Raw genomic sequence first — 19,347 nt, 5'->3', positions numbered from 1 at the left:
TATTAATGAGATCCCCCCTAAGTCTCCTCTAGACTAAACAGCTCCAGTTCCCACAGCCTTTCCTCATCAGGAAGATGCTCCAGTCCCTTGATCATCTTGGTTGGCCCTGTGCTGGACTCTCTCCAGCAGTTCCCTGTCCCTCTTGAGCTGGGGAGCACAAAACTGGATACAGGACTCCAGATGAGGTCTCATCAAGGCAGAGTAGAGGAGGAGCAGAACCTCCCTTGACTTGCTGACCACACTCTTCTTGATGTATCCCAGAATGCCACTGGCACACTGCTGGCTCACATTTAGTTTACTGTCAACCAGGAGTCCCAGGTCTCTCTCTGCAGAGCTGCTCTCCAGCAGGTGACTTCAGTAACTGAAGGATCAAGGACTTTTTTCAAAATGCAACAACCTAATATATATGAAAGCAAGACTGATTGTATCTCTACAAAAACATAGCAGAAACATATGAGGTTCCAAAGAAATACAGGGTATAATTTCTTCACTGTGAGGGTGATGGAGCACTGGAACAGGCTGCCCAGATAGGTCGTGGAGTCTCCTTCTCTGGGGACATTCAAAACCCACCTGGACAATTTCCTGTGTGACCTACTCTAGGTGGTCCTGCTCTGGCAGTGGGGTTGGACTGGATGATCTTCCGAGGTCCCTTCCAACCCTGAAGAATCTGTGATTCTGTGACTTTTATATTAAAAGTAGTAGAATACTCTCCATAACAAAAGAAATTACAACAAATTAGATATCAGGATTTCTAGGTTAATCCACCTAGGAATGGGAATGATATAAGACATGAAGAAAACTTTTTATTCCACAGGAAACCAGAAATGTTGATAAAAAAGAAAATCTTTCTTTGTCATAGCACAAGGATATGGTCATGTAGTAAAATTACAAAACAAGCACATTTGATGCTGACAAAGGAAATAAACCTTTCAGATAATGCATATTCATTTCCATAACTTACTAGCACAAGATGCTGTGGAAACTAAAGATTTTGAAAACAAAGAATTGGAAGATTGGTCAAATTTATTTTAAATAGTGATTTTTTTAGAAAACTGTGGATAGTTATGTATTCATGAGAAAAAATTCTCTCGTGCTTTTTATATTTGTTATCCTATTCACCATCATTATATCATGCTTACTGTTTATCATAAAAGCTGTCTTTTCATTTTCATGTCTGCCAACTCAGAACATTTGCCTTTTGGACACTGTCTTCAGCCTTGTATTTCTATACCCACATCATGGCCCTATCCTCCATTCTCTGAACTCCATCACAAGGCTGTTTACTACCTTCTACAGAAACTACTCAATATTTATAATTATTGCTTTCAGGAATTGCTAGATTCTCCAATTTTGCTGCTGTGGCTTAAGACATTCAGGATTTGTTACTGGATTTCAGGTAAGAACACTCCATAAATTTTCACTAGATGACAATATCTCTTCTGCCATATTCTTCCAAAATCACAAGACAGTCCAGGTTGAAAAGGATCTACCAACAGGTCTCACTCCAACTTCTTGCTCAAAGCAAGTTTAGCTGTGAGCTCGTATCAGGTTACTCAGGGATTTATCCAGTTGAGTCTTACTGCTGTGTTACAGAAGGTGAAGAAAACCATAGGACAATGGCTTAACTTTGCTAAATCAAATCCATCTTCACCCTTGATGACCCCTATGTGCCTTTTCCAACACAAGATATTCTATGAAATGCCACTTAGCTCAAAACTCATACAAGGCTAGTATTTTTATTTATACTGCTCTCTCTGGACATTTTTTAAAATGTTCAAGATAAAGCACTTCATGAGATAGTGGTATGTTTTTTAAATCTCTAAAGTCAAACAGTAAAATCCAAAAGAAGACAATAAACAATTCTTCAAATTTCTATTATTTTCCTTCTACCTTATTAAAAGAGACACTCTGTTCCAGTGGATTAAGTGTGTTAGCAGCAGCAGCTGCAGCTGTAAGTTGTGCTGTGAGGGCCTGTAACTGAACGACAAGACCAGCATCCAGGGCTTGAAGAAGTGAAGGCTGAGGTTTCTGCTGCTGTATCTGCAGTGTCTGTATCAACTGCTGAAGCTAAAAGAGAAAAGATAATAATTGCATTAAAAAAAGAAAATTTATTTAAAAAGCAAAAACCTAAATATTCTTTTCCCCTTCCAACTAGGAAAAACAAAGCCAACCAACCTCAAGAATGCAGTATCATCTAACCTATGGCTATAGTTTCATCTTAATTTGTTTTTATTTACAACAAATTTTGCTCCCACTTAATGAGCTAATTTGTTTTCTGTGGCTGACAAGACATGTAGATGCTTCTTCCTCCTAACTTACTCTGACAAGTTGCATGATGACCAGTCACCACTCAGGATTTCCTGCTTTCTAGGGTTCCCTCTCTTCTGATTCTCCAGTTTGATTCCTTCTGACTTGAAAAAAGTCTGTTAGCCTACTCCAGCTTCTTAAGAGCCCATCTATATTCGGAAAATCTGTATGTTCTATGACAATGTATGTGTAGAGAAAATAACTGCACTGTTGCAAACTCTACTTGAAGCTGAATCAACTTGTCTATATAAAAAGCTTGAACTAGTGTCTCTGAATTAGCCACAAGGAAAATCTCATGCTGAACACAGCTACATGCCAACAGAATGCAATTCCCTTGCCATGTTAATGAAATATAATGAGCAAATTAACTAGGAACTGGGAATATAATTCGGTTTTCTTTAATGGCCCAGACTCTGGGCTCTTTATAGCACAATCTTAGGATAAAAATTGTATAGATGCAAGGTTGAGCCAGAAGCTGCAGTTCTGAGGCAACAGACGTACAGTAACAACAAAGTATGTTACAGTAAAAACAAAGTATGAGTAAAGCCAAAAGACAGATGTTAAAAAGTATTATTTGAAAACAGTGTTGGGCATTTCAAATATTATTTTGATACAGTTTGGAGAGGCAAGGTGGTTGTTGGGTTGGTTGGTTTTTTTTAAACAATTCCACTTTACAACCCAGGAGAAGACTAGAACATAATGGTATGAGTACTAAATACTATCAGACAAAGAACCTTTAGAAGTGTGATAAACAGACCAACGACATTTAATCAAAGTGTATCAGGATATCCTACGAATCTCCTCCTTCAAATTTAGAGACAAATAAAAATACAGCAGCTTCCTTGTTTTGTTTAGCACAAATGCACAATTCAGTTGGCTGGTGTATCTTAGTTTTTTTACTCCAACTTCCTATTTGTCTATAATTTTTTTAAAGTAAAAATAAAAGTTAATAATAAAAAGCTTTCTCATGTGCAGATCTACTCATCTGTTAAATAGAAATGCGCCCATGAAACTCTAACATAAAAAGAAAAAATACTATCCCTATGGAAAGAAGTCCTTCCAAAGTACCAAGGAATTAAAGGAAGCAATACTTTTACCTTCCATGATGTAAACTTCTGGAGTGTTATCTTTGGCTATTTCTGGAAAAAAGGTTGAACAAATCCAGGTAGTTGAAATTATGCTGATATATGTCTCTAGTTATCTTTACTTTCATCAGGTAGTTGAAATTATGCTGATATATGTCTCTAGTTATCTTTACTTTCATAGTCTACCTTCATCTGGAATTCACCACTAAACTCTTACAAATTTCAACTCCTCTCTTCTTACTAGGACACACTAGAAATTCTGCATAAGCTGATTAAGTTGATCTTCTTTTGCACAATGCATCAAAAACGTATGCTCCTTTTTCGAGATTGTTTTAGAGTTACCTTCTGATGATGTAAACCAACTCTTTTTACTGTTTAAAAACAGTTATATAGATTTTATATACACTACAGCCTCTGAAAATATTTCAGTTATTGTTCTACCTCACCAAGATCTTTCACTGATTGTTGCCATAGACAAAGCACCCCCATTCCTTCTAGACCAGTCGACAAATGATGAGCAAACACAGCTGCTCCACCCTGTGTGTTGCTCTGATTATGAAACTGAAGAAGCAGAGATGGAAACCCTAGAGTGAGAATGTCCTGCGTGGTCATCATTCTAGCTTCTTCATTCATATTTATTGTTGGTCACATCTTTTTTACTCTGCCCTCTCCTATGTCTCGGGTCACAATTACCTGCACACATTCTCACTCATAAAACACAGGATGAAATCAAGGACTTTAGAGCTTGTGGGGTGGGGAGTGGGTGGAGTGGCTTGGAGAACAGGAAGAAAAGAGATACACAGGACAGAAGCAACTGTTGCATTTCATCTACCAATCCTAGAGATCTGTATGTACATATTTATTGCATATCCAGCCTATCTCCATACTTCTGTCTTAGGCTACCTTTTCTCTCTTCCAGAATCCATTCTCTTCCTCATTTTACCATTTTGAGATAAAGATCTAAATGCTATTTCTTTGAATCTGCTGTCTTTAAGACTTTAATTCCTTTCTCATCTTCATAGTATTTTTCTTTTGTTTATTTCCTCTCTTTTTTTCACATCTTTTCCTTGCTTAAAAGCTATTCCACTATCTTTTCTCCACATTTCACAAAGTATCCCACAAACTCATTTTGCACCAATTTCTTTGAGTGTCATTAGACTTATGAACAATTACAAATGCCTCTGCTTGGCTGAATACTGTAAAATAATCTTAGTAAGTAAAGCTGTTGTTACTGTCAGCATCAGTGCTTTGTAAAAGCTTACTGGTGCCTACTTTTCATTCATTTGCATGCCAAAGCATCCTATTCTTCAGTCCAAATAAAAAATCCTAACGTTGGTTATGCTGGTGCTAGAGCTCTACCATAAACTGAAAACCAATGACCTACATTTTTACAGAAAGTTGCTTGTATGTGCTCAACTTATGGGGCTGTCTGAGTATCGAACTACTTTTTAGGAGTTGAGTATTTAGAAACTGAAGAACAAAGTCACTTCTAAGACTTTATTTTTGAATGTTGCAAAATAAAGACTATATTTAGCTGATGAAAAGATAAAGAATCAACATACAATTCCCAGAATAAGTACATGCCCATTTCATAATTCTGTATAGTATTTAGCTTCTTGGGCCATCCTGCAGAGAAATATGTTTAAACTGGTATTCTATTTCATACCTGTATCCATGAAATCTTAACGTCAACTCTTGATTTAATGATCTGTAATGCTATACAGAAAAGTCTATATAAAAGACCACCTTATCTGGTGACATACTGCAATACTTTTAAGAAACAAACAGGGTTGCTTATAAGTTAACAGTAAATTTTAGTTTACCTGGAACTTACTTGTGATGAACAACTTCACTAGGATAGTTAACATGGATGGATAACAGACACAAAAGAGATACTCAGGAAAGTAGTATTCATTAATAAAGTAAGTGTGCCTTAAAGACACAAAATATCAAATAGTGTACAGTGTAGTTGTCCTCAAAATATTTACCTGTTGGCCTTGAGGACTCTGTAAAATCTGGGCAACAGCAGCAAGGGTATCTGTATTAGCAATCTGAGATACCCAAGGATCAGGTAAACTCTGCACCACATTGGCTGGAGTAACTGGAGTCACAGGTGTTCCTAAAAAAGAGAAACTCTGATATGCCAAAATACTTTTAACATACAAACATAGAAATAGTGCTAAAGAAAGGAAAAAACCCCCATCCTGTTGCAAACAAAAAAAAAAAAATAGAAACCAGACATGAACTTTCCTGCTTATTTCCTACAGCAAAGATTTATGGACTGCAAGAACTCAAATCATAAAGACTATATATATGTCCTACTCCTAGGACATCAAAACCAGTTATTAAATGCTGAGGAAGCACTGTATTAACATCAATTTAAAGTTTCTAACATAGACATAGAGCACACAGAAATAACACAGACTCACATCAACAGTACTCAAGTAGCAGGATTGCTCTTTGTAAGTGTAGTACACAGCTCTTCCTACTATTGACTTATGGGAATTACTAACAAAAACAAATCATAGAATCATAGAATGGTAGGGGTTGCAAAATAAATAGATTTCACACAGTAATCCAAAACATTTAGTAGAAGTAATATATATCAAATTATAATTACAAGCGACTCATAAATGTCTGATCGTCCAGAACTTACTGGAATTGCTCTTTATCCCCAGCAGGAACCTTAAGGATTTATTAAAGATTTCAACCTGTAGGAGTTGGATTCATGAGGATTGTCTATTTTAATATTCCTTCCCCATTGCCCCCAAGAAACACTAGGACTAAACCAGCAATCTGAGAACTAGTTTTATGCCATAATCCATAAGAACCATCCAACTTCCAAAATACTCCTAAGTTTTTGTTCAGAAGTAGAGATATACCAACGAAGACCAAACGTAAATGACTACTGTTTTAAAACACTATTTGCATCAGAATTCAAAAAAGCATTATAGTAAAGCTATGGTTTCAACAATCTAAAGTAATTAAACAATGAAAATAAAAAAATATGAATCTAGAAGATGCAGTACGTCCAATCTAAGAGCTGGAACTTTTACATGTTTACAGACATCAGTAAAAAATAAGATGGATTTGTCCACTTCACTGCTTTTCAGCACAGGATCAGCAAAAGATGAGTGACCGAAGCAGGTTACCATGTTGTCAAAAAACAATTTCTATATGTAAAATATACATTCCATACATGCCAATATTGAATGGAAAAATCTCCACTTAAAAAAAAGTTGAAAATACACTTCCTCATCATCTACCTACATAAGTAACAAAAATGCTTTAGAGCACAAAGTGGTCAATGAGTTTACAACATTAGTGTTTGTTAACTTGGGAAATACCCTACCAGCAATTTTTTGTCCATGTGATTCTCCAGTATGATTTCTGGCCCACATAATTCAGTCCTGAATTAGAGGGTAGTATGTCACTAGCTGCAGCTAATTTGTCAATGTGTTCTTTTTTCTCCCCTTCCAAATCACTGTCTCACTATCTGACATAAGTCAGTTCTATGGATAGCAAAATGATACTGCTGTATCATTTCTCTCAACCACGGCATTAAGTCCTGCATTCAATTTTTAATTGTCAGTGATTTACTGTCTTGACTGCTCGTTGCAAAACTAGGTCTTAATGCACTATTAGTCAATGTAAATATATTTATAGTATACACTTGGACAGTAAACACAACAAGCTGTTTCTTGGTTTTGTCATTCCCCGTATTTGGATGCTGGCTATATTTCTTTTCAGCATTCATTTCATCTGTCTAAAGAAAACCTGTGAGATTTAATAACCAACATATGAAAGTCCACACAAGTGTTTTGATTCAAGCAAGATTTTAACCTATTTTTGTTTACCTGGTGTATTGTTGCTCATAGCAGCTGTAGTGCCGGGCAAGACAGGGGTCACAACTGGAGGAGGAATTCCTGCTGCCATATCCAGGAGAGGCTGAATAATTTCACTCTTGAATACATTATTCTTCTGCCATAAATTTAGCACTCTAACAATTTTACTCTAAAATGAAGAAAAGGTAATAGAAGACCCAAGTCATGTGTAACTTTCTTGTTATTTTCGATTACGAAATTCTTAAAAAGCAATGTCATTCCATCTAGAATAAAGCCCTTTTAGATTTACAAACAGTAAGAACCCTACATCACACAGAGGAAATCTAACTTATAAACCTGAGGCTGAGCTATGTAAGATGTCTACACAACAGTAAAGACATATTATCCACATAGTAACAGCACTGTTTCAATAGAAAATGAAAAATAGTAAAATAAAATCAAACAAATATATCTAACACTTTCAGACTCTTGGAAGACAGTATAGAAGGAAAACTATTTTTCAGGAAACATTTTAAAATATTAAGAATGAGTGAAGCAAGGAATTATTAGCCCTCTATATTTTATAGTCAAAAATATATTAATGCAATTCTGATCTTCCTATGGATCAAAATTACTTATGTCTATTAAAAAATGGGCATATACTAATAAAACTGCTAAATACTTTATTAGGAAAGTAGATAAATAATCTGCAAGCTCTCTTGATGAGTTGAGGTGTTCAAACTGGAACATAATTCCCTGCCTACTAAGATCACATAGCATTATAATTAGATCTATTATTTATAATTGTAATATTATAAATGTGGATCACGGGGGGGGGGGGAAATTAAGACTTAGTAAATTCCATCAGATGTAACTCATTGTTCAGCTTGCAAATCCATTTCTACTCCAGTGTTTTCGTCTGCTCCCAAGTCTTTTCTAAGTTTCACTTCTACCCAGAATCACGACTTTGTTTGATCTTGAAATGCTGGATAGTAATATATGTGATGAAAAAAGACATCTTGCTTATTTGAAAAAAATAAATGTTGTGTTATAAAGAACAGAAAGCTCTTCACAGGATCTTGTGTTTGCTGTCACAACGATGGTTTAGTCATTTAAATTCTACAAAACATGAACATAGAGAGCTTAACTACAATACGTTTAAACCAAAGAAAAAAAATGTCTGTTTGCCCAGAATTCCAGAGGATACATAAATTTAATACAGGGAAGTGATGACTTCTCACTGGACAGAAGATGTAATTTAGCGTTCCTTTAAAGAAATACCTGAAGGCTTCCACTCAGCATTATGGTACGTGAACCTTTCTTCTTTGAGAGTTTGCTTTGTAAGGTAGCCCCTCACAAGTCCATCAGAGGCTCCAGCTTTCCTTTCTCTATCCAGAACAGGAATATAAAACTATTTATGCTCCTCAATATTTATCTCCATTATTTCCATGGCTCAGCCAGATGAAGGAGTCATTAATGGTTTTTTTGCTACATTAAAAGAAATGCTACTACACTTCAGCTTGACTTTTAAACAAGCAAAAACCTGATGTATTACTCCATTATGCCTTTTAATCGGATTAAACATCAAAACGCTAGAAAACGGGTACATAACCTTGGTATCTTTGATAGCACATTTTTTGTGTAAGATATAACTACTTTCACAGCACAAAGACTTTCCTGAATCCATATGCAACACAGCACCAAGACTGACATTTTATCCGAGGTGAAAAATATCCTATAAATGAACCTGAAAGGAGCTCTACAGATCATAAATAAACTATGTTCTACTATCCTCCTTTCACGTCAAACCAGTCTAACGTGATACATTAACTGCCATGCATTGAAATGTCACAGAGAAAGTGGCACTACTTCTTAACCTACAACAAATTTAGGATACTTTTTTAAAGCCAGACACAAACTGAGCATTTGCTCTCATCCTTGTGCCAGCTCCCCTTCTTCAAGTCAGACTATTTCTGTGTTAATGTATTTCCAGAAATAGCAAGTTAAATGATTATACAAACTAATGCTGGCTAAGGAATACAGCTACATGAAGAAAAATATGTTAACTATCATGCCTACATATATAAAAAAACCCACTGTGAAGTCGCACAAGTTGATTATGCAGAGAATCTAAAACCAGAGTGGAAAGATGTCATTTAACTTAAAATAGCTTGTTCAGCAGCACCTCAGAACTAAGTTGCAGAAGAGAAGACAGACATGCATGGCATAGGTTTTCAGCCACTTGAAATTTGCAGATCCCAGTATATTTTCCCACAGAGATCCAAACTTCTCTAAAAAGGCAGGAATTATAAGACAACTAAATACATGCAACGTCTGAACTTGCCTTAATCACTTTTCACGAATCTTAGGTTTTCAGACCTTTTGTTGAACAATGCAGCCATAGGACAGTATGCAACTATTCAATCTGTAATCCTCTTCCTGCAGCACTCTGTCTCACTTACTACTTGACTTAATGACTCTATTACACAAACTGGTGTAGATAAAGCCCATGGCATTTCACATCTTTTTTGTAATTTTTCAATTCAATAATAAGAACTCCAGTTATTATGAGTGATAAGCATAAAGGAAATTAAGCTGCCTGTACCCATCACTACTTCCAGTCAATCTATTTGATAATAATTTAGTAGTAATCTTTACTACTATTGCAAAAGGAAATTGATGAATGATTGGGTTCAACTGCTCAAAAGTTAGGCCTTATTCAGCTGCTGGTTGATTCAGTCTTCAAAAAACAAGTAATTTTTAAGATATTTTGGTTTTCTATTGCTCCTTCAGTCCAAAACAACATTGCTACCAAGAAAGAATACTTGTTCCTTTACAGTATACAAAACCTGCTTATCATCCTCTCACTGAAGAGGAAAAGATGACAATAAAAGACTGACTACAATTCCCTGTCCTACCAAATTCTTAATTTTTTCTCCTGTAAAAAACTTTAACTCAAATCCACCTAGTCTTCCCAAAAACTTTTTTGAAATTCTAATTAATATAACTGCATGTGTCTTCCTCTGTCTCTATACTCAAACAAGCACAATTAAAATATGTACATATAAATACACAAGTCTATAATTAGATGTAGCAAGCAAAAAGCGAGATCAGAATCTTTCTTCTTTAGAGATAACATACTAAAGATTGTTTTAATCCAAAACAAAAACCTGTAAGTGGTTTACCTTGTCATCTCCAGGACAACGGTACAAGTTCTGGAAAGTGCTGATGATGTTATTGCTGAATCTTGGAGCAAACACATCCTTTTCTTGCCCAAACTGATGTCGGGACTGTCTTACAATGGAGTCAATGACATACAGCCCGGGTACCTTGTATTCCGGTTTGCACTACAAAGAATAGTAATTTTAAAGGTGTGTATGTGAAAAATACCAAAAAACAACGGCAGAGTAAACATGAAAAGGCCTCTCTAATTTTTAAATGGGTTATAGTATTAACAAAATGTTCTCTATTTATCAAATTGTCTTGAAAAATGAAACTCTCTCAAATATGGGTAAATTTTGATGTTCAAATGATCACATTTGTATGTAGCCTGTAAATATACAAATAATTTTAAAATCAGTAAACTACCACTAAAAAAAACATTTTAGAATATAGGTACTACATGAACCACATATCTTTTTAAAATGCACATTCCTATTTTAATAGAACAGCATAAAGCATTGACCAAATTCTTTATGGTACATTGGGCATAGCTGTAAATATAATTCAAAGTGGTTTTGTCCTTCTTTATGGTTGAAGTCAGTATTAAAGTTAACATTTGTTTATTTTATATTTTTGTATGTACCATGTGGTACATCCTGCTCTTGACAGGAGAGCATATTTAGTGGACATCTGCTTGGTTGAAAGTATCAGTGATACTCATTTTAAAATTGGAAAATTTGCATAATTTACAAATAGTGTTGTATTTATAAAGCATGTCTGACAACTACAATACTAATTATTTAGGTAATTTCACCAACTTAGCAATAAAAGCTACATTTTTTGCCTTTTTATTGCAAAATAATTGTACCAGACTAGTCCAATCAGTTTTAAGACATAATGAAAATTGGTACAAAAGTATAATGAAGTAATCACTGGAATATACTATGACATGGATGCAATTAATGAGTATTAGTTGTACACACTTATCACACAAGGTACTATGGAAAACATGGGAACGTACACCCACTGCTTATAGATTATTTGGACCAGAGAGGCTAACTATGTAACACACTAAATTCATCATGTCTAATACAGTCCCAAGCAAAACTCTTCAGAACTGTTCAGACTACTAATTTCATCATAGATTAGATACAAACTTCAAATTTTGAAAAGTGCTAACATTTGCAAACTCAATAAAGCATTTATTTAGGCTCTAAACATGATCCAGTGTTTTTAAGTATGGCATTCTTTATTTTTAAGAATGTGTGTAGCATCCTTTTAAACATAAATGTGCATTATTACAATTACAAAATTAAATCTGATTTCATGTCATACACTATCTACAGAAAATTACTTCAATATATTGTAACTACTCAAACTTTAGCTAAATTATTAAAGTGTATTGTATATATAGAACAGATAGATGACTTTTCACAACATTGAAATTAATAAACTGCTACATATGTTTAATAAAAAATTCAGCAAATATGCTAAGTGGGATATGTAAAAACAGGGCACATAAAGAAAGCAATAAAAGGTTATAATTTAATATAATAAACATGATAAAAAAGGAAAATATAATAAAATATAAATTAAAAAAATAAAGAAGAATGACAGCTAAGGTAGTAAGCCACTGTATCTCAAACCTGAGATGAGGTAAGTTTTTATACAAAAAAATATTCACTTATTTTCCTATTGACTCTAAGCAATAGGATAATTAGATTACTCAAAGAAATTATTCAAGTCTTGCCTTCACAGTGGAATATCCTTACATAAATGGCATGTGATCATTTATCCCTGAAGTGATGTTTTGCCAGAGAATAAAACAATCAATCAAAACAATGACCAGTGAGTTGTCACAAAACAAAGAATGTCATGGACAATTAGTTCACCTGAAGTTTCAGTAACCTCCTGAGATTAATTTTGAAGTAAGAAAATATTGAAGTAGGAAAGAACCAACAGTAAACCAATTGAGATGACACTAACAGAATTCTGGACAAGTCTATGGCATATTTTAAAGGAAGATTCAGTAGTTTTGAGCTTTAATTGGAAGTGACTGCTTTCAGAAAAATTATCCAATTATCTTCCAAACATACAATTTAAGTCCAAAAATATCAAATGGCTAGAAAAGAGCTTTCATCTGCTTATCTCTTATTCTACTGAAGTAAGAACTTACTATTTCATGTTATTAAGATGTAGTCAAACACACAAATTATTTCATGAAATACTTAACAAAAGCATATCTACGCAATATACATCTACCTTCTCCAACCAGCAATGAACAGCACAGAACACCCTTATCAAGTCGTACTGGACATGGAACTTAAATGTGCAAAGACAGTCCATACTCTTAGCCGCTTGTCGAAGAGTCACAAACAAGCAGGTCAATTCCTGACAAACTACCACACTGTCATTCAGAGTAAAAACCTTCTCTTATGCCTCTGAACACAGAATTGCCCATTACAGTCACTGCAACTAAAAAAAAGCAGTAGTTGGAACTCAGGCAATTCAGGATTAATTTCAGGACATGAAACAGCAGAATGCTACTGATCATACCGATAAGATGTCCACCTGCAGTATTAAACAGGGATCAGAAGATACTGATCATGTTTGTTAGATGCTGCAATAAGTCAGAGGCAATGCCCCAAATGACAATTGCTTGACAAAACACCAGCAGTGATGATAAAAGCATACTACTAATCTTTACTAGTGTTGTGAAACATACATATGACACCTTTTTCACATAAGATTAATGTTCTAATACCTAAATAATTTGTTCATTAACTGTTCTGAGACAGTTAAAAAAAAATAGGCTGAAGCTGAACCACATTTACACCATCGAGTCACCAACAAAGAAAAGGTATCAACGAAGATAATGAAGATGATAGGTTACTGACGTAGAGCAATCTAGACTGCTTTGTAAAACGGACAACAGAAGAATAATTTTTCAGTGTTGGATGCAATTTAAGAACTAACTCCTTTAGATTATTTGTCAAAATAGAAAGATAGTTTCATAATAATTTACTCCTATTTACAAAAGCAGAAGAAATCCAGTACCAAAACGATCAATTGAACAATCAAGTGCAATGCAGACAAGGAGGTAAGACTCACAAATTGGAAATCCCATGAATTTCCAACTGGAGATAAAATGCAGTTTTACCCAAGAAAAAATAACTGTTGCAAGAAAACAAAACGCAATAAAATTCTTTGTTGTTCAAAATCTTTAAATTAATACTGTATCTTCCCCAAAAATAATTCAAGTCTAGCCACATAAATATTTTTTGGTTTAAATTACTAGCAGGGATCACCATTGTCAATTCTTTCGCTGTTAGCTGTTCACATAGGCTACACTGACAGCCTACTCTAACCTTTAATGATTACATACAGAGAAGTAAGTCCTAAGAAGGTATTATTCACAGCCATTCACATCAAATTTATTGTAACTACAAAATGGGGACAAAATACCTGTTTTCTGAAACATGGGTTACAATCAGCTACTGATTATTCACAGAAATCGAATGTGACTAAAAATCGAAATGAACTAGTGTGTGAAAAAAACATTAATCTGTATGTGTATCTAAAACCTTATGGTCTTCAATAATCTAATTCAAAATGAGGACATTTTTATCAGTGCTAACAAAATACCCACGATTGACTTACCTTTTGAATGAATTTCTCAACACTCTGTACAACGTGCTTGTAGAACTAGAAAATAAAATAATATTTCAATAGAGAAGAAAATCTGAAGGTTTTATACTTGTTCAAGTCATGCAATACTGACAATAAAATCACAATTAGAAAAACTTTGGTTGATTAATCAGCAATCCAATAGGTACAGCTGAAATACTGTCTTCCTTCAAATATTTAACACGCTATCCCACTTTTTCTTGCCTTACAAAGGTTTTCTACATTGAATTTTTCTAAACAACATGCATTTATTTAGGAAGAGCTAAGAGAATACTATAATTACTCCTTCAACAATACAATAGCATTTCATTGTAGTTGACTGAAGATGTTAGCCTAAAGTTACCAAGCAAGTTCCTGTATTTCAAGTACTTTCCAAGTGATCACTTTACTAACCTAAAAACAAGAGTATATGAAGACATTATAACATCTACTGTACACTTTTTATTTAAAATTCATCTGCTTCACAATGGCTTTATATAATCTTAATAACTGCCCTAAACAATTAATGTTGTTATTGAAATGATAAGAGTGGAAGTAGGGAAAAAAAAAAATCTACCTTTCAGATCTGACTGAAGATTCAAGTTACAACTGTTATAATTCTCTCTTACCTATGACAACCAGCAAATGGAAGTCACACAACAAATTAAACCTTCTGTTACACTCTGCAAAATCCCATAGCTGTAACATTTGATCACAACTTGGAAATTGTAGACAGAGTAAGGGAGGTGGAAATTTCTGCAGCAAGTTCTCAGTTATTTTGACAAAGAAACTGAAAAGAAGTCAAAAGAACTTAACCATTTCTTACCTTTATAGCCTTGATTGCTGCCTTGGTGATCTGTGTCATTTTAGCTTTAGAAATGGGTGGCTTATAATCATTTAGCGAGTACAGCTGCCAAAAAAAAAAAAAGTTCTCAAAAATACATTCTGAAGTTTCAAGTAGTATAAAAATACATCCTTTTTCCATAAGAAAATGCCACTTTTACTGTTCATTGAATTGTAAGTACATATTAAACCAGAAAAGACATCTTCATTTAAGAAAAAATTAAAAAGCCCAATAAAACATAATGTAAGATCCACAATGCTTAAAAGATAACAGGTTACTCTTTGCAATGGTCACTATATACCTAGCTTTACTACTACTAAATACAGCAGATGCCTGCAGGAGAAGTTACAAAGGAAATGCATACAATATGCAAAAAATCATAGTTCTTACTAAGCTCTTCTTTCTGAGGAAAACTACATTTATGGAAGCATAACATGCTTATCCCCATACTTACTATATTCATCATCATATGCCTGCTGAATCAATTTCTTTTTATTCTCCATTAAACAAACAAAAAAAAATCCAACCCAGCGAGAAAACATCTAGTGATTTTGCCACTTAAAACAGCAGATTTGGAAGAAGCACAGACTTCCTTAATTCCCTGTGTTAACTCAAGAGAAATAGTGCATCAGAAGTACTACAAACACTTAAGCAAAAATCCATCTGGGTTCTCAATTTTAACACAGCTTTGTAACTTCATTACTATCTGATCACCAAAGCAGCCATGATAAGCAAGGAGCAGAACTCTGCAACAGTTTTCCCCCAAGACATAGTAACAACTGTTCCTTTTACTTATCCATACATCTCCCAGCAGCAGCAATCCAGCATCACAGATATTTGTCAGAAATTTGCTGCACAGAGAGAATTGTACTTTAACTAACTTCATAGCTATGATTGATATATGATAATTGGAAACAACTTCTTTCACATTATGAGTCAGGACTCTATCATTCAAGAATATTTACTTGCTGTGAAAACCTCTGATTATTTCACAATATATGTCTTTGAACAAAATGCTGCTCTTTTCTCCTTCAACTCTAGGTGTTAACAGACAATATTTGCTGGTTCCATACATAAAAAGACCAAAATGCCAAACCACTTCTAAGGATATTCTTGACTCATACTGGTTTTTTAGTTTATAACATGCTTAGGTGCGTGTTAGCTCAAAAAAAAACTAAAAGATCCTTCTTCTCTCCTACTACACTCTGTAATATATTGAACTAGATTCATATCCATCAAGATATTAAAAACATCTTTAAGTTTCAAAGATTCATTCAACTTTCAGTAAACTACTAGGTCAGAAAACATAATTCAGAATTGTTTACATTTAACAAAGTAAAATGCAACAGTAAAAAGGAACACACAGTGGAAAGGATTAGACATCTTAAATATAGGTCATGCTCCTGAAGTTGCTTACAATAATTTATTGCTCTGAAGCCAACATGCAGGTATTCTCCAGATTTGTGTTTCCACTAGACAAGGATTTCTTCTACCTGAAATGGAAGAAGTTTTTTTCCTATCCTTTCCTGTCAAAACCAGTTTTAACTAAAACTTGCCTAGCAGTCAAAAGACAAATTGACTAAAAATTGGTTTATCCAAACATAAGTATCAGTCTTCTCACCTTGAAAAGGTTTCCATTAAAACAATGAAATTATAACCAGTTTCACAGCTAGACAACTGTTACTACTTCTCACTAATGCTAATTGCTGTTGCAGAACACTCTGAATTACTTGCATGCTTCTAACACAACAAAAAGAAATATGCTTCTACAATTGAAATACATAAATGTTCTTCACCACCATCAGGTAAAGGGAGAAGAGGCAGAAAATCAAGAGTCTCCCAGAAGCTTCTTCTCTGTTTTATACTCAACAGTTCGCTGCTCAACTTCCAGTTACTCATAGGTGATTATGTATCATTCATCCTGCCTATTGGTTTCACTCCATGGCGTGCAACTGAAGCTAAACTACTTCTGGGGCCATTACAGTGCCTTAAACATTCTGCTTACATTCAGGCAGTGCCTCGGCAAAGTCAGTTTGGGTATTCCTGGTCAGCACTGTCAAAGCTCAAAACATGTTAAAACCAATTCACAGGTATGTAAGTGAATGTGAAATCAGCCTAGATTCAAGAAGCCATCTTATCAATCCGAAAATAGTCCCAGAATAGACAGGAAGAGTAGCTCCTTTACCTATGACATGCACAGTTATTAGGGGGCAGAACTCCTGACTCACACAGACATGCTGGGACCACTCCTGACCAGCATCATCAGCTTTTAAATGATCGGGGTAAAACAATGCTGGTGTGGTTCAAAGCATCACGAAAGCTACAAACTCAGTGCTAGGAAACACAGAAAAGTTGCACACAACTGATTCTGAAGCATCAACTGCATGCAGTTATGTATTCTAGCACCACACACCTGGAGTATGCCAAAACCCAGTATGATTATATGGGTTGTGGCTAACATCCCATTACTTTATTCCAGGTAGCAGAGAGACAAATTTAGCATTAAAGACAGATAATTTAACTGAGAAAAAGAAAAAATGAACCACAAGAAATGGCAAAATTCTGAACATACTTCTGTAGAGATAGGCTTTTTGGACAATGGATACAGTTGTTGCAGATTTTAACAGCTACATAAAGGAAAACACAAATCCCAGTGTTTGTACCTGGAAGAAACCAAGGGGAAAAATAATCTCCTGAATTATTTTTCCTTAATTGTCTTTAAGAAGCTTTTAATTGTGTATAAATACATTTTATTTAGAAAAGAACATTCACTTGGAAAACTAGTGATATATATAGGTCTGTCAGCCCAAAGCAGCAGCATATGTACTAGGGACAAAGCGAGGGCCTGGTATGACATATCTACTAGTAATTTAGCAATGTTTAATGCCACATTTGCTTTGGGAAAAATTAATACTAAGTTTTGCTTATAAAATTAAGAAATGTGACATTATTAAAAATTTCTTAGCTCAATCTTTTTTTCGTATTTAACTACATAAAACATAGGCATCTCCAGCACACAGAGGGCTAAAAAAAACACACCAATCCACTCTTCTGAATAGACATGCTAACATGTACAAATATCCAAATATCTACTGACTGCACACAAGTTCTTTGCTCTATCTTCAGCAAATTCTCACATTATTTTTATTAATGGACAACCAAGAACCTCTCTGTCTTAGAATCCTAAAAGGGTTTGGGTCAGAGTGACCTTTAAAAATCACCTAGTTCCAAGCCCCCTGCCATTCACAAGGGCATCTTTCACTAGATTAGGATGCCAAGAGCCCTATCCAATCTGGCCTTGAACACTTCCAGGGATGAGACATCCACAACTTCTCTGGCAACCTGTTACACTGCCTCACTTTCACTGTAAATAATTTGTTCCTTAAATCACTCTACATCTACTCCCCTTTAGTTTAAAACTGTTATCCCTCAGATATTCTTCAAATCCAGTTACAGCAAAATAATCACTATTTATTTAGTATTATAAGCAATGAAATTAAAGAGTTAAAAAAAAATCCTTTTAAATTTGTGCTTATGTTCTAGCTCATTTTTTCCTGTATACTCTTTTGTACAAATGCTTCACCAGAGAAGTTTGCTATATTTATTTCCTGATTCTACTTTTGAAAGGCATTCATCCACAGTGACAGAAGATAACCGCCTGTTCTCACATAAAAGAAGTCTTTTAAAAACAGTAGGAAAAAATGGCAATATGGCTACATAGTAAAGTCAGGAAAACTACCTGAAGTAAAATGACAAGGCTGCATTGGAACATCCCTCTTACAGGTAAAGGCTGAGACATCTGAGACAGTAGCCTGGAGAAAACTGAGAAGGGACTTTATCAACACTTTAAAATACCTAAAGGGCCAGTGTTGAGAAGACAGGGTGAGTCTTTTTTTGGTAGTGCCAAGTGACAGGACATGGAGTAATGGGCACAACCTGAAACACAGGAAGTTCCCCTTGAACATGAGGAGAAACTTCTCTCCTGTGAGGGTGATGGAGCCCTGGCATAGACTGCCCAGGGATGGCATGGAGTCTTCCTCTCAGGAGGTTTTCCAAACCCACCTGGACGTGTTCCCGTGTGACCTGATGTAGGTGAACCTGCTTTAGGAAGAGGTCCGACTAGATGATCACTAGAGGTTCCTTCCAACCACTATCACTCTGTGATTTTGTGATACATTTCAGAAAATCAGAAGTAGTATGTAAAGAGGGAGGGGGAAAAAAAGTGACCATAAGCTTTAACAGGTAATATACATGTAAAAAAACACAGCAAACAAGTTATAGAAACAGGAGAAAGCAAGAATATAAATCCTTTTCAGAAAAGAAAACAAACAGTAGCTCTGTTACAGTACTCCTCTAGGACCAGAAGACAGTAAGCACATAAAGGACTCACAGGAGAAAAAGTCCTACAGAAAGAGAACCACATTCCCTTTCTCTTTTTAGATCTATACAACTGAGGAAA

The 19,347-nt window shown here is 34.9% G+C and overlaps 1 protein-coding gene across 4 annotated transcripts in view; it reads right to left on the bottom strand.

Moving 5' to 3' along the window:
* The window catches only part of SCAF8 (SR-related CTD associated factor 8), a 94,143-nt gene that overhangs the window by 58,622 nt on the left and 16,174 nt on the right, over positions 1-19,347 (bottom strand). For all 4 annotated transcript variants that reach the window (XR_009818102.1, XM_061989011.1, XM_061989012.1 and 1 more), the window contains exons 2-7: positions 14,871-14,954; positions 14,039-14,083; positions 10,402-10,563; positions 7,250-7,406; positions 5,381-5,511; positions 1,891-2,067 (exon numbers count right to left, since the gene is read on the bottom strand). Coding sequence is in view for 3 of the 4 variants with exons in the window: in XM_061989011.1 (XP_061844995.1) it covers positions 1,891-2,067; positions 5,381-5,511; positions 7,250-7,406; positions 10,402-10,563; positions 14,039-14,083; positions 14,871-14,954 (756 nt within the window). In the remaining variant the exon portion in view is untranslated. The remainder of the gene's footprint in view (positions 1-1,890; positions 2,068-5,380; positions 5,512-7,249; positions 7,407-10,401; positions 10,564-14,038; positions 14,084-14,870; positions 14,955-19,347) is intronic.

Source organism: Colius striatus, chromosome 2, assembly GCF_028858725.1.
Source record: "Colius striatus isolate bColStr4 chromosome 2, bColStr4.1.hap1, whole genome shotgun sequence".
In the NCBI taxonomy this organism is placed as follows: domain Eukaryota; kingdom Metazoa; phylum Chordata; class Aves; order Coliiformes; family Coliidae; genus Colius; species Colius striatus.
Note: the sequence above shows the minus strand (reverse complement) of the source record. Positions and strands in the feature narration are given on the sequence as shown.